Genomic DNA, 16,991 nt, shown 5'->3' with positions numbered 1-16,991 from the left:
TTTTCAGGCTGTTGGGAATGATTCAGGAAAGAGGTAAAGATCGATGACACTAAGAGAAAAGAGAATCACTGGATGTGCCCTGAGTAGGAGAGAGGAGATGGAATCCGGGAGCTCTGCTGAAGGACTGACATTAGGCAGGAGCACAGATGGCTCTTCTATAGCAATGGCGAGGAGGCAGAGCACAGGAGGGTGGTCCATGGGACATGCAGTGGGGCTCTGCTGATGGCCCTGCGTTTATCACTGAGGTGGGGACATAGGAGAGGAGGCGCTGAAGGTTTGAGGAGTGAAGGAATAAAATAGTTATCTAGGAGACTGAGCCTATAGGGACAAGGGAACAGCAGCTGATCAGCATTCAAGGCCCCCTTCGGTTTGGGTCCTAGATTTGAAGTGGATCGTGTGCTTTTCTCCTGCCAAGTTTAGCCATACAAGTGCCAGTCCAGGAGAAACAGTTCAGTGCTCCTGAGGCTGTGGCTTTGCTGCAAAATTAGGTCTAAAAGGGGAAAATTTTAAATGCTGCAAATTTTAAAAGTTCAGATTCATGAATCTCAACTACTCTGCTTAGAGATCTGCTTACTCACTCGGTAAAGATTTACTGAAGGCTTCCCAGATACAAGCCCCCTGAGCATATAGAAGAAACCAAGCAGGTGTTGCCCAGTGGTGCCGGACGAGCTACTCCTGTACTTGCCTTCAAGTGTTAGTGACCTTGCTCCAGAGGATTTCCATGGTGCCGCTTAGCCTTTGAATGGGTAAGGATGGAATTCATCTTAGTGATCTGGCATGGAAAGAACCCATTTAATACATTTGGAGCTCAAGAATGCTTGATTTTAAATCTATTTTTAAAAATATGTACCCACAGCCCCGGCCAGATAGCTCGGTTGAGTAGAGCATCATCCCAACAAGCAAAAGTTGTGGGCTCAATCCTGTTTCTGTCTCTCTCTCCCCCTTCCTCTCTCTAAAATCAATAAATAGTTTTTTTTTTAATGAAATAAAAATAAAAATATGTACCCAGAATAGAATGTGCCATTTTTTAAATGCGGCTGCAGCTATTCACACTGAAAAAACACACAGTTCAGACACAAGTACAACAGAAATAGTAAAACTTCTTTTAGGGACTTAGGGGCAGAATCATGGAGGTTCCTGCATTTCTCTGTAACTAAAATAAACTTGAATGCCTACTTCTCCATATACGAGAAAACTTCATCTACTTCCAGGTAATCCCATCACTTCTGTTTTCTTCCTACTTTTTCTTTCACAATGTTCTGGGTTAATATTTTGCCTGTCCGGGGCTCTCCACCTCCTTGGTCTCCTCTGCAGGAGTGCTCTAAGTCATGCTTTCTATGTCATCTAGGCTTTGGTGGGAGGGCGTCTGCTTTTGGTCCTTTGTGTCCACTGCTGAGTCATTTGCACAGGAAACCACACCACCCATTCTTGGTTCCTGGTCCTCTGTCCCTGTCATAGTGAAGCTCCCCCACACGCTCCTGCTGACTACATCGTGTAGGTCAGACTACGTCTTCCTTCTCCTACTCAGGAGAGCTCGCCTGGTCCGCTAACTCATTCTGAGCTACTTCTGTCCCCACAGGGGAGCCTGGCAAACTTCTGGGTATTCTTCCATCCAGTCCAGGGTTTCATAAAATGAGAGAGTATAAAAAGGGGCCCTTGCCTCCGTCCTCACACACTCCACCTCTCCTTTTAGGTTCTGCTGTGGCTACACTATGGTAGGGATAGAGAAGGTTCAATTGAGGTTAGCAACCTCTTTTTCCTCACCTAGGGCATGGTGTCCTACTAGTTTTTCAACCTCTCTCTAGATCAGGGGTCCCCAAACTTTTTACACAGGGGGCCAGTTCACTGTCCCTCAGACCATTGGAGGGCCGGACTATAAAAAAAAACTATGAACAAATCCCTATGCACACTGCACAGATCTTATTTTAAAGTAAAAAAACAAAACGGGAACAAATACAATATTTAAAATAAAGAACAAGTAAATTTAAATCAACCAACTGACCAGTATTTCAATGGGAACTATGCTCCTCTCACTGACCACCAATGAAAGAGGTGCCTCTTCTGGAAGTGCGGCGGGGGCCAGATAAATGGCCTCAGGGGGCCGCATGTGGCCCGCGGGCCGTAGTTTGGGGACCCCTGCTCTAGATTATCTGTTTGGTCTCAGCCCAGGAGAATGGAGTTTCCCTCTAATCAATTTCCTCTTGCTTTCTGGGGGGTTCTTATATCTTTGGGGAAGGCACAAAACTCGTGGGGAATCAGTCCAGGCTATGAAAGAACAGAATCAGTAGGAAATACATACATATATATATACACATATATGAAGTAAATATATATATGAAATAGATCAGCATATATGATATATACCCACACATATAAGAGGTAATTTTGTTTGTATTATTTACACATATATTTATATGTATGTGTATATGCATATACATGTATAGATAGAGCCTGACCAGGCAGTGGCACAGTGGATAGAGCATCAGACTGGGATGCAGAAGACCCAGGTTCGAGACCTCGAGGTCGCCAGCTTGAGCGCGAGCTCATCTGGCTTGAGCAAAAAAAAAAAAGCTCGCCAGCTTGGACCCAAGGTCGCTGGCTTGAGCAAGGGGTTACTCAGTCTGCTGAAGGCCCGCGGTCAAGGCACAAATGAGAAAGCAATCAATGAACAACTAAGGTGTCGCAATGAGAAACTGATAATTGATGCTTCTCATCTCTCTCCATTCCTGTCTGTCTGTCCCTCTCTCTGACTCTTTCTGCCTAGTTTTTCTAGGTTTCATGATTTCCATGGGAAGTTATTTGCAACAGGCATGTCCTTATGTTCTCCTAGGCTAATAATATAAGGGGAATATAAGTGGAATATGGCATGGACTATTACGTGGTAACAATGTATAGATTGCACTAATAAAAAAATCAGTCCATTTCTGTTCAGTTCAATTCAGTGCACATTTTCACATTTGTTATTCATAAATATTTGCCATCTTAAACTATCATACTAAGCAATAGCAATACAACCATGGTTTGAAGCATGGTCTCTGTCCTCAGAAAGCTAACTGAAGAGGCATATGTGGACAGAATTACAATATTCAGTGCAACAAGGGGTTGAAATGTGATTAGCACAGGATGCTAAGAAAACAGAAAAGACATATAATTCAGCCTGAGGAGGAAATAGAAGCTTGGGGGGGTATCTAATTCTAAAAAAAGCATAGGATAATCACAGGTAAATAAAACCACAGTTGAACACCCATGGCATATTTGGGGGCAGCAAATAGTTCTTATCCCTGGGTCAGGCTGGGTTGGGAAAGGCAATGAGAAAGGCATAATTCTGAGTACACAAAGTATCTGCTTTATCTGGAGCTAATACTATAAGTTATGTGAAATAACATAGGAGAAGATTTAAGATGACAAGCTTGACTGAAGCAATATTATGAAGAGAGATTGATTAACCAATCTGGATTTTGTCAGGAGATTGAATTTTTTTTTTTTTTTTTACAGAGAGAGTGAGTCAGAGAGAGGGATAGACAGGGACAGACAGACAGGAATGGAGAGAGATGAGAAGCATCAATCATTAGTTTTTCATTGCACGTTGCAACACCTTAGTTGTTCATTGATTGCTTTCTCATATGTGCCTTGACCGCGGGCCTTCAGCAGACTGAGTAGCCCCTTGCTGGAGCCAGCGACCTTGGGTTCAAGCTTCTGGGCTTTTGCTCAAACCAGATGAGCTCGCGCTCAAGCTGGCGACCTCAGGGTCTTGAACCTGGGTCCTCTGTATCCCAGTCCGATGTTCTATCCACTGTGCCATCACCTGGTCAGGTGAGATTGAATATTTTTGCTATTTTTTTTCAACTTATTAAGGTAGACAGTTGAATTTTTTCAGGTGTGTGTGTGTGTGTGTGTGTGTGTGTACATACATCTCCAAATCCCATATTTTAAAGTCTAAAATGTTCCTTGAAGTGATAGCTTCTTTTAAACATCTGCTTACATTACTCATTGATTTGGGGAACTCATTCAAGCATCTTGAAAATATTTTGTGTTTGATTTCTTTACTCTTGGCAAAATATATTTAAATTATCTACCCAGTTTTTTGAAAACTCCAGAGAGATTGTCTTGGTAATCCAAGTATTGTTTAAAAATCCTTGTACTTAAATTAATTCTTATAAATAACATGAGTATCTTCCCTGGCATTAGTGGTCATAACAAACTGTAACCTCTTTCCCAAGTGACTTGTCAAGAACAACAGCAATCAATCACAACCTTTCAAGAGTTCCAACAGCTGCACTGGTCCCCTCTGATAATGTCTATCCACTTGTAAAATCTCTTTAAATCTATTAAAAAATCTCCACTAGAAGAGAAGCAGCTGCTGAAATAATTGCCTGTGCCACAAATGAGCTCACATGTGAGCCGTCTGTCAGTAGGGAATGTTTTCACTTTGATTCTTCACCTATGTCTTAGTCTTGGGTTTTGTTTCTCTACCTGGGCATAGTTGACATTTTAGGACAGATAAATTTTTGTTTTGAGGAGCTGTCCTGTGTGTATTGTTGGATGTTCAGCAGCCTTCCTGAATTCCACCTAATAGGTGCCAAAAGCATTCCCCAAGTTGTGACAGTAAGAAATGTCTCTAGACTTCTCCAGATGTCGCCTGGGGTGCAAAACCATCCCTGATTGAGAGCCACTGGCCTTTTTCAACCTTGTTTCAAAAGGTCTAAAGAAAACTAAACAATACAGGGGGTCCTTGGGTTACAACAGTCTCAAAAAACTTAAAAAAAAATGAGGCGTGTTTCAGTTTACACCGTTAGCATCGTACTGATGCACTACGTGGACGAACTAGTTTGATTGCACGTGGTGGAAGAATACGCAGTAACACAGCATATAAGTGAGGGAGCTGGTGCCCCCCAGGATGCTTACCTACACCATTTTGGACTGCTAAAAGCACAAATGTTCCATTTGTGTTAGACTGGGGTCTGTTTCAACTTCCACCAAAATTCAGGTTACATCACTGTCATAGGAAGGGAAATATTTTGTAACCTGAGGGCTCCCTGTATCAGGGAGTATTTATCTATAGTTTAATTGGGGTATTTTTATCTATAGTTAAGTCAAATTTTCACATATTTGAATTATCTGTAAATAGCTTCAGATTACTTTTTCATTATTAAAGAAATACTCACTTAAAAAAATAGGCCAAAGTTTTCTAAGGATATAAGCTGCAGAGTAATATCTCTTCTTTCACTTGACATTATTAATTCCACTTCCCAAAGATGACCACTGTTAACACTTTCTTGTTAATATATCAGAATTTTATAAACACAAGTATTATATAATCCTTTATTTTATATAAATAAGATCAATCTGTAGAGACCATTGTTCAACATATGTTTTGTACTTAATGACATGCCTTGAATATCTTATCTCAGAAAATATATACTACCTTACTTTTCAAATTGTTGAACTATGTTTATAAGTATATAGTTTTGTAATTATACCATATAATTTAACAGTCCTATTATGACTGATATTTTTATTTGTTTTGTTTTAGATATCTGAAATAGTTATTAACAGAGTCATCACTTAAGAAAGAAATTATCTTTAAAAGTAAATGATTAAATGTAGGGAAAGTCTGTCTCTGTTTTTCGGTTTGGTTTGGTTTGGTTTATTTCTAACAAAGTACTTTAGCAAACTACCTCTGTACTTTTGATGATGTGAGTAATTAAGAAAATAGAAATATAACATATTTTCCGTAGATTGTAAACATGCTGGAAATGTGATAGAGTCTAATGAAACTCTTATCTTAGTGCTTACACTAGTCGTAGCTATACAGAAACACTATAAGCATTTTAATTCAATGTACTCACCTACTTTATTTTAAATTTAAGTGAGCAGAGCTGCCTGTAATGCAGTGACTGCTATGATTTCAGAGAAATCATGTTAAAATTTTCCATTTTAACATTTAATGTTGTTACAGAATAAGGTTTATCATTTTGCAAAGTGGGTGTTTTTATGAGTTCCCTAGACACAATTGTAAGTGCTTTTGCATTTCTGTCAAGATCTGTCAACAATAAAAGCTAAGTTTTATTTTATTAATGATAAGTCACTAGGAACTCAGCTTCTAAGAAATGTTTATTAGATTTTATTTTTCAGAGAAGGACACAAGATTTGGATATAACCCAGGTCAAATCATGTGTTCCCCAGAAATGATAGCCAGCCACAGCAATATCACCTTACTATATTGGAAACTGGTGCAATTTCCTCTAAACCACATTATAAAAACATTTCAGTGTACTGGTTCTCCGACTTTGGCTCTTGAATTACATTGGTACCCCATAAAGTCAAAGAGAAAGCTACAATATCTTCCTAAAGTCTAGACCATTTTTCTCTTCTCTCTATACTACAGTTCACATAGACCCCTGAAACACATACAAAGTGTGTACATATTTTTTTAGTCGTAGGGTTATGCCAATAATTCATTCTCCGGCAGAAAAAAAAAAAGAAAGTCACTGATATTCACTGAAAACTTATGTCTCACTTGGCAATCAGCATATGTGACTGTTCCTCTGTTTTTCCATCCACTTAATCTCAAAGGATTTTCAGGAGTAGGAAGACATTTAAGTGCTTCATCAAAATGATTCTGCTGTTGCTATTAAAATTTTTTAGCGTTTTTCCCAACTTGCTTCAACTATGACTGCAATAGTTATTTGAGTTCTTATGCATTGGACTAATTTTTCAGTTAGGGCTCTTTTTAAAAAATTAATTGATAAACTGGAATCACAAAAATTTAGTTTCAAGTACCACTAAAAGCAAGATGCATTTTTTATATCAACATTAGGTATTAACTTATACCATGCTAACAGAGCCAAATTGGTCATCAGTGTTTGCTATATCACTAGAGCGCTGCAGTTTTAGTCCAGCTGAGTCTACTTTGCTACCAAGTGTCAGTTGAAATTTTTTTTACTTTTTTTTTCAATTACCGTTTACATTCAGTATAATTTTATATTAGTTTTATGTGTATTAGTTTCATATGTATTAGTTTCATGTACAGAATCGTGGTTAAATAATCATACACTTTACAAAATGTTCGCCCTGATGTTTCTAGTACCCATCTGCCACCATGCACAGTTATTACAATATTATTGACTGTATTTTCTGTACTTTATATCTCTGTACCTAGTTTGTAACTGCCAATTCGTACTTCTTTTTTTTATTATTTATTTTTTTAGATCTTTTATTTATTCATTTTAGAGAGAGGAGGCAGAGAGAGAGAGAGAGAGAGAAAGGAGGAGCAGAAAGTATCAACTCCCATATGTGCCTTGACCAGGGAAGCCCTGGGTTTCGAACCAGCGATCTCAGTTTTCCAGGTCGATGCTTTTACCCACTGCGCCACCGCAGGTCAGGCCAATTCGTACTTCTTAATCCCTTCACCTTTCTTACCTAGCCCCTGTCCCAACTCTCTCCCCTCCGGCACCATCTGTCCTCTATATCTAGGAGTCTGTTTCAATTTTGTTTGTCCATTTATTCTGTTCTTTATATTCTGCATGTAAGTGAAATCATATGGTATTTGTCTTCCTCTGATTAATTTAGCATAATCCCTTCTAGGTCCATCCATGCTATTGCAAATGGCAAGATTTCATTCTTTTTCATAGGCAGGTAATATTATATTGTGTATATGTACCATGGCTTTTTTATCCACTCACCTACTGTGGGGCACTTGGATTGCTAACATATCTCAGCTATTGTAAATAACACTGCAGTGAACATAGGAGTGCATATATTCTTTAAAATTAGTGTTTTGGGTTTCTTTGAATAACTGTCCAGAATTATAATTGTTGGGTTATAAAGAAGTTCCATTTTTAAGTTTTTGAGGAACCTCCTTATGGTTTTCCAGTGGCTGCACCAATGTGCATTCCCACCAGCAGTGCACAAGGGTTCCCTTTTCTCCACATCTTCACCAGTGATTGTTATTTTTTGATTTATTAATGATAGCCATTCTGACAGGTGTGAGGTGAAACTCATTGTGGTTTTAATTTGTATTTCAGTGATGATTAGTGACTTTGAGCACTTTTTCATATGTCTGTTGGCCATCTGTATGTCCTTTTTAGAGAAGTGTCTATTCAGGTCCTCTGCTTACTTAATTGGATTGTTTGTTGAAATTATTAATTTCCTGATTCTTGTACATTCTTTAATTCTCAGTACATAAATATAATCATATATTTAATATTTCATTCATTGTGGTCAGGAAGTCTTCAAACTTGTATTTAGAAATACACCCACTTCTAAGCTGCGTATTTTCCCTGTTAAATAAGCCTAGCAACATTTGCACTACCTCTCATTTTCTTAAACTTTTCTTTCTCATCTATTCACTCTTTATTCAAAAAGAACTTGCTGCCACCTTTAGAACTAAATAAATTTAACTTGAAAGTAAACAAAAAGAGAATTCAAATGAAGCCCTTTTCTTCCCATTGCTATCCTCATCCTTTTCTTTAATGCTTGTTGTTCATGTTTGCAAACGAAATACACACGCCCACACCCAAGAGGAACATACATAGAGATTAAATAGCATTGTTTCCTCTATTAGGCTTCACATCCAGAAATCACTGAACTTTAATTATTTAAAGATTTTATTTTTATCCATTTTAGAGAGGGGAGAGAGAAAAAAAGAGAGAAAGAAAGAGAAGGGGGGAGGAGCAAGAAGCATCAACTCTCATATGTGCCTTGACTGGTCAAGCCCAGGGTTCTGAACTGGTGACCACACTGTTCCAGATGGTCGCTTTATCCACTGTGCCACCACAGGTCAGGTAAACCTTCATTATTTATAGCTAAACTACATAGAAACATCTAAACAGAGATTCTCAGTGAAGGGTCACCTATCAGAATTGAAAAATGGATGGAGTAAGGCATGTTGGCTTAACGTAGCATAGGCAATATTTTAATGTAAGAAAAATGTTATTACTTTACTAATAACTATAAAAAAATAGAGCTGGACCAAATTTTCTTGGTTGATGGGGAACCACAAAACATATATAATCTTAGGCAAGGTATATGTTCACCCCTGAGAAATATCAAAATCTCAGAAAAGGTGTGTAAAATAATACATTGATCATTGAAACTGGACATACATTTTTAAAGTGTGAGAAATCTTGAATTTATATGAATGTACCACAGACTGCTGTGTGACATGTATAGAAAAATGAATTTTGGAGTGCAGAGAGACCATAGTTATAAAAGAGTAAAATTGAAGAAGCACAGTAAGTGATCATTGATTTTAAAACTTCTTAATAAATTGTACTTATTATAGAAATCAATGAGAATAATGAGGTCAAGTTGATGAACACAAAAAATTTCAGACTAGTAGTTATGAGTGTAATATTACAGCTGTAGTGATATTAGCTTCAACAGAATTTATGTACGCAGGATCCAGGCAAGTATTTAAGCACACAGTTCCATCCTTCTCTTGTTTCAGGAAAGCTAACACATCCGGGACTTCCTCAGCAGGCTGCAACCCATGGGTCTTAGCAAGAACTGCGCCTTAGCCACCCAGAAGCAAGGGCACTAAGAAAGAACGTATTTTACTTTGTCAGCCTCTATAATGGAAAGGTAACAAGAGAGCAAGGTCTGGGGATTACTGTTGAATCAGCAGACCAATAATGTCTACCATACTTGGGATTTAAACTAATACCAGTTTATCATAGCAACAAATTCAAAAACTTTGTTTTTGTAAGCCTTGAACTTCAATTTATAAACATTATTCTAATTATAAATCTTATAAAATAAAAATAATCATCCTCACTTGTTATTTTATTAATATTTAACTCAAGTTGAATAAACTGAACTTCTTTTAACAGAGTCCCAGTCAAGACTAAGTTAGTTAAATATATTGAAATATTTTTAAACAGCATTTTAAATGTAATGGTTGATTTTATTGTAACTATTTAAATGCTTACTTAAAACTCTAGAAAATCCAAAGAAATATATTTTTAAATATAGTAAATGTTAAATTTTCTCAAATATTTTAATGCTGCTTATTAAATTAATCAGATTTTCTGATAACATAAAATTAAAAATATAAATTAGTTGAAGTTTAAACATTTAAAATTAGTTGAAGTTATTCTTTATCTAATTTATGATACTTATGCATTTAAACACTTAAAAACACTAAGTTGCCAATAAGCACAGATTACTCCTACATTAAAATACAGTAAAATACTATACATTTTATTCACTTTGTTATCTCTATATTTAATTCTAAAATTTATCATGGTTGAAATACACATATACATTGAGAGGAAAATTGTACCATGCCAGATGAACTGGGATTTTTATCTCAAACAACCTGAGGTTACTGTGGGCCAACAATTTTTTAGCAGGAGGTTTTTATGTCCAGGATGATTCTACCTGAAGCTCTAACAATAGGGAACACCCTCAGTGACAGTTGGTCTGGAAGTCCACATTTCCTATGTTCAGATTAGATCTGTATAGAGGAGGAAAATCTTTTCCTTTGCCCTTTTAGGTGTATCACCTGGGGACTGTGAATTAAAGTGACAAAAAGTAGATTAATAAAAGAAAAAGTTTATCTGTATGCATCCCAACAGAAGCAAACAAAAGAAGCTAGCTTACTGTGGTTAAACTGAGAAATTTACATACCTGAATTAGAGAGATGAAAGGTTTCCAGAAAAGGCTTCCAGAGTAAAACAAGTAAATTTCTTTGGAAAGTCAAGTAGGTTTAGAGCAAACATGAGCTGAGAAAGTTTGTGATTATGTTTCTTTATGCAGATGCAAGTAGTCTTTCTCTCTTATTCTTGGCCATGAAACTCAGGGTAGGTATTCAGTTGGTCTTTTTCCTGAGAATAGTTCCTTCCCAAGAAGAGAATTTTGGGCAGCCTCATTCCCCAGAAGTTTTTGCTTTTCGTCAGGTAAGCAAAGATCTCAGAATGCTTCTTTCTGTATCTATTGATTCTCAAATGTCTTCAGCTTAAAATAACCTTCATCCCAACACTGGGGTTCAAAACAGGTTCTCACAGCTGTTAAGCAACATGTTTTTAAAAAGCAGAAAAAGGAGGAGGATGGAGATTGATGGAGGAACTGATAAAATTATGACTCTTCTACAAATATAAAATTAAAATGTCTCAAAGACTTTATTTGACTAATTTGCTAATGAGGAACCCACTAAGATGTTACAATCAATTCAAAGCAGAATTGAAAACACACACATATACACATGTATGTATGCCAGTAGGAATGCTGAAATAAATTTGCTTAATACATGCAAAAATGACCAAGATCCAGTAATCATTGTATTTCACAATCTGTTTCTGTCCAACACAACCTACCTATGATCAAAAATCATTTGCATCACCACGAATTTTCTTCAGCTCTTAGAGTTGTAAAATAGCTCAAAGACAATGTATGGTGGAAATAACCTGGCCCAATGAACCTTATCTTTTTTGCCCATTTCAAATTCCTTCACAATTTTTCTTTTATCTATAACTTTTTAATTTTATGACCTAATTTGAGTAGGCAGAGTTCTGTGCCCACACAAAGTGGTAGCCAAGTTCCTTCACTAAATCTTCACCGTGCATTAAATTCTTATTCTTTTCTTATTCCTCCCCTCTGATAGGGCCACAATCCTAATAAATATTGTAATGTATTTTGAGTTACCTCCTGACTTTCTTCTGACTCTGCTTGCACTCACAACACTGGCAACATGGAAACATGCAAAGAACAACACAGAAACTTCGGGGGCTTAACTTCTTCCTATTTCACCTTGTGATTCTTGGTAATATAATCAACTCCCAGTGTGTGTGTGTGTGTGTGTGTGGTGTATGTGTGTGTGTGTGTGTGTGTGTGTGTGTGTGTAGTATTTTACACCAGAACATGGGTTCTCCGAAGTGTTGTTAAGCACTACATACTGGCTGATCAGTAAACAATGACACATATTCTCATCACTGCACACTGCTCCAACTTTAATTATCAAATACAGTTACTAAATTATCAAGATTCAATGCTCTAAGTCTAGGTCTATTTTTATCAATTTTGTTTTTAGTGTATCCAATTTTTAGCCTTTATAGGCCCATATGTATGTCAGTTCAAATACAAAACTATTCAAAAGTTGACGTTTCAACCACACTTAAAAGATCCTATCTAATACAACCAGTGATCCCTCACCTTCAAATACCAAGACCCTTCTGTGAAGGAAATTCTGCCATAGGGAGAACATGGGTGAGCCTTGAGGACATTATGCTAACTGAAATAAGTTAATCACAGGAGGACAGTACGTCATAAATCTACTTATGTGCAGTACTGAAAATAGTCTAAACTCATAAAAGCAGAAACTAGAATGGTGGTTTCCAGGGGCTGGGAGCTGAGGGAAATGGGAAGTTGCTAATCAACAAATACGCAATTTCAGTTCTGCAAAAGTAATACGTTCTAGAGAGCTACTCTGAAACAGTGTGCCTGTAGATAACAATACTGTATTGTACACTTACAGAATTTGTCAAGAGGCTAGATTTCATGTTATGATTTATTACTACCATAAAATATGATTTTTTTATAAAGTGAAAGAACTGTAACAACTCATCAAAATATAATTTGCTTAGTAAGGCAGTCAAACAGTTATACTCCTGTTTGTTTAATGTATGAATACTTCTTTTAAAGTGAACTAGTAGTAATCATGGCAGCTTTAGATCCAAGGGATTACATCACTGAAAAAGTTTGTCTAGTGTTGTATAAAAGGGGAGAAGCTAGCATTCCATTTGGCAAGGATGGGATGGAAGAGGCCCTCAACTTATACAATACATATATGGTTAAGGCATTGCCACAGTTTTTGTGGCATCTAGTTTTTTGTCTTCATTTTAAGATGATGTAAAAGTTCTGGAAATGGATAGTAGTGATGGTTGCACAAGGTAAATTTACTTAATACTACTAAGGTGTGTATGCAAAATGTGTTAAAATTTTGTTATGGTTTTTCACAAAAATTTAATTTAAATAACAGATAAAGGGAAAACAGAGGGCTCTTCCAATGTTTGCTTTTTCTCAGTTGCCTTCAGTTCAAAATAATCTTTATGCCAAAGTGGCATATTTTGGGGTGGCATATCCTTCTCCCCTTCAACTTCTCCAAAGCTGTTTATAAACATCACTTATAGGCCCCTTACTCTAGCACTTCTCTTACTGAACAGTTGAGTCTTAAAGCCATTTGTCAAATCTGAAAAAGGTATTTATCTGTGCTGGGATGATAAGTGAGCTGTGGTAGACCAGAGAGGAATTTGGCAGGCCTACTGGGGAGGAAAGGGTGTCCACGGAGAGAGCCTGGCACTGTGTCTCGGATCCCAAACAGAGCAAGGAGAGTGCTCATGTGGGTAAGATGCCCAGCAAAATAATCAGAGTTGAATGGGATCGAGGAGGACATCCATGCAGGAAGAGGATATGTCCAGGTAATAACCACAAGAAAAATAAAAGTTGGTTTCTCGTTGTAAGAGAAGAGAGTTATTGCTATGTGAAGGAAGAAAACTAGACCGAACCTTATAGTGTTGTCTAGGAATTGGAGATGAAATTATAGTGTTTATATCTAGAGATAAATAGATATGTAAATGTGTGTATGTATGAACAATTATGCATGTGTTTTGTAGTCTGTCCACTGTGAGGGCCTGGTAGCAAAGATACCTCAATATCCATGAACATACCTAGAGTCTACATCTTGGCTTCTAAATATCATTCTACTATTAAAGGAACCAGAGCTCCTCAGAGGAATGGCTGATGTGAAGGCCATGGCAGGGAAAGTCAAGATGATCCTGAAACATCTTATTGTGTCACAAATCAAGGAAGTACTCAAGCAACAATAAATAGCAAAAGGACACCAAAGCTAGGTTGAACGAGTTTCCATTGGCCAAATCTTGGACAATTTGGACATCACAATTAATTATGATAGTTAGTGAATTATAACCCATTGAATAAAGTAGAAAACTATTAATCCATCTGATAGAAATAAATAAATGAATAAATTGAGATTTTGATGAATGGATTTTTATATAGTTTTAAATTAACCCTCTATGAAATGCTAACTAAAAATGTGTTAATTACAAAGGCTAGCTTTACAGTGGAGGGGTTTGGGGCACATCACCTTAATCACGTGGCCAAAGTGATCACCCTCAGTAATGGGACAAAAATTGCACTACCTGAGAGGTTAAAATGAACATCACTGTGAATTTCCTGCCAGAAGTGCATAACCTCAATCTAACTATGACGCAACATCAGGCAACCAAAATTCAGGAACATTCTACAGAGTAATTAACCTGCAATTTTCAAAAGTGTCAATGTCATGAAAGTTAAGGATAGACTGAGAAACTATTCCGAAGAAACATGACAATAAATGTAAGGAGTGATTATGAACTAGATCTTTTTACCAGGAAGGATATTTAGGGGGCAATATGTGAAACTTGAATAGATTCTAAGGTTTAAATGATAGTAAATTATCAATGTTAATTTCCTGATATTGATGGTTATGTAGGAAACTGTTCTTGTTCACAGGAAATACACACCACACTTTTTAGGGGTGATGGAGCATCTGGAACTTACTCTCAAATTGTTCAGAGGGGAAAACATTTTTATACTGTATTTGTAACTTGTCTGTTTGAGATCATCAGAAAATTAAAAAGTTATTTTTTAACAATCTCCTAAAGATTTCCAATATATCTTTTGAATCATAGTGTTATAAAAATAGGACTAATTCTGTAGCATAGTCATTGAAGAGCTAGATCTGCTTCTAAATATAAATTTAAAAGACAGGACATAAAAGCATAATATTCATGAAAGTAAGTTACTCAGAAGAATTTTCAAAACAGCAGCATAAAAACACAGGCAGTTGTGTCTAGTTAACACATCTTCAAACAGCAAATGTGGCTGAAGTTTGACAATTCATCAAAGAATTTTCCTGATAATTTATATCTTCATATATTAATAAATATATAAAAAGTCACTGTTGCCTGACCTGTGGTGGTGCAGTGGATAAAGCGTCGACCTGGAACACTGAGGTCACCGGTTTGAAACCCTGGGCTTCCCTGGTCAAAGCACATGTGGGAGTTGATGCTTCCTGCTCCTCCCCCTTCTCTCTCTCTCTCTCACACACTCTCTCTCTCTCTCTCTCTCTGTCTTTCCCCCTCTCTAAAATAAATGAATAAAATCTATAAAAAAATAAAAAAATAAAAAAAAAAATAAAAAGTCACTGTTGACACAGATCAATTTATCTATATGTATGTACACTCGGGGTCTCTGAAATGTGTGTTCTACTAGTGATGTTCTGTGATATAAAACTTCTTTGTTTTGGTCAATTTGTTGATAAAATATTGATTAACAATTTCCAAATAACTTCTCATATGAAAAGACTATTTATAACACAGCCCATTATTATATAGATTTCACTGTTTCCTTCATCAAATTATGTTTTCTAAAACAGGTAAGTACTGTCAAACCCTGAAAGAAATTGCTTCTCTTTAAGAATGCTATTTGCCTCATTATTTAAAATGTCCCACTGTACAAAGGAAGTAGACACTTTAATTCTTTTCATGTGTTAATGATAAACCACAAATACATTGTTACATAATAAGCTCTATTGACTGTTCAAACTATTCTGCTTTTATCTCTTTATAATTGAAAATTATTCTAAGAAATGTCAAAGATTCACAAACTTCGTGAGGGTAATAAGCAACAGAATTACACTGGAGTCTACAATAACTTTTGAAATTATATAAGCCTTTTAAAATGACCTGGTTAATTTACGTCCACATGAAAACCTGCACAGAAGTGTTTACAATGACTTCATTCATAATGGCCAAAACTTGAACACAACCATGATGTCCTTCAGTAGGAAAATGGATAAATACACTATGGCACATTCAGACAAAAACAAAACATTCAGCATTAAAAACAAATTAGGTAGTAAGCCATGAAGGAAATGGAGGAACCTTAAATACAGGTTGCTAAGTGAAAGAAGCCTACTGGAAAAGAGCAGGAGCTCTCTCTGTTTTATTCAGTGCCGTCTGCATGGGGCCTCACACACGGAAACTATTCGTACGAGTGAGCACATGGCATGTGCACGCCTGACATCCCCCACGTCTTCCTCCTCCGCTACCAGATCAGCTTGATTCTGAGCTCATAATAGAATACAGTAAATTCCTGATTCACTAAAACAATTTTGAAAGAGAAAGAGGACTTGAGCTAAACTGTAAAATACTGGCAGGCATTTCATAGAAAAAGAGTTGGGAAGGGCATTCCAGGTGGAAAACAGCAAAAAGGTGAGAAGCGAATTCTGGCATCTTCTGGGGGCCTGGAAAAGAATGTTCTACTGAAGTGAAGGTTCTTGGAAAATAGTTGCTGTCAGGCTAGTAGGCAATGGAGGGTCCATGCCAGCATGGGAAGACCAAATGGTTATAAAATATTTCGGTGGACCACTTTTGGTAATGCCTTTCTATTAACCTTTTGTTCCCTCTCTTCCTCACAGTTGCTCATGGGAGTGGACAGGAAGTCAAGTGCTCCCTCGGCTATTTCCCCTGCGGGAATATCACCAAGTGCTTGCCACAGTACCTTCACTGTAACGGCGTGGATGACTGTGGGAACCAGGCTGACGAGGACCACTGTAGTAAGTGATGCGCCGTAGTCACCACAAGAACCAGGGCGAGAGGATTGACAGTGAAGTCCCTGAGACCTCTCGTAGCAAAAACAGAACTGGGAAAAGAGAAAACTATGTTAGAATACAATATACATATCACTTAAGGCAGTGGTCCCCAACCCCCGGGCTGTGGACCGGTACTGCTCCGTGGGCCATTTGGTACTGGTCCACAGAGAAAGAATAAATAACTTACATTATTTTCATTTTATTTATATTTAAGTCTGAATGATGTTTTATTTTTTGACAATGACCAGATTCCCTCTGTTACATCCGTCTAAGACTCACTCTTGACGCTTGTCTCGGTCACGTGATACGTTTATCTGTCCCACCCTAAAGGGCGGTC

General features: G+C 37.2%; 1 protein-coding gene and 1 non-coding gene across 2 annotated transcripts in view; both read left to right on the top strand.

Moving 5' to 3' along the window:
- The window catches only part of RXFP1 (relaxin family peptide receptor 1), a 113,404-nt gene that overhangs the window by 21,732 nt on the left and 74,681 nt on the right, over window positions 1-16,991 (top strand). Inside the window, exon 2 of the mRNA XM_066360180.1 lies at window positions 16,481-16,618. Coding sequence (XP_066216277.1) covers window positions 16,481-16,618 — 138 coding nt within the window. The remainder of the gene's footprint in view (window positions 1-16,480; window positions 16,619-16,991) is intronic.
- Window positions 12,707-12,836, top strand: LOC136389963 (U6atac minor spliceosomal RNA). The gene has a single exon (XR_010748503.1). It is a non-coding gene; the product is annotated as a U6atac minor spliceosomal RNA (small nuclear RNA).

This window comes from Saccopteryx leptura, chromosome 1 (genome assembly GCF_036850995.1).
Source record: "Saccopteryx leptura isolate mSacLep1 chromosome 1, mSacLep1_pri_phased_curated, whole genome shotgun sequence".
In the NCBI taxonomy this organism is placed as follows: Eukaryota; Metazoa; Chordata; class Mammalia; order Chiroptera; family Emballonuridae; genus Saccopteryx; species Saccopteryx leptura.
This window is presented reverse-complemented; position numbering and strand designations above follow the sequence as displayed.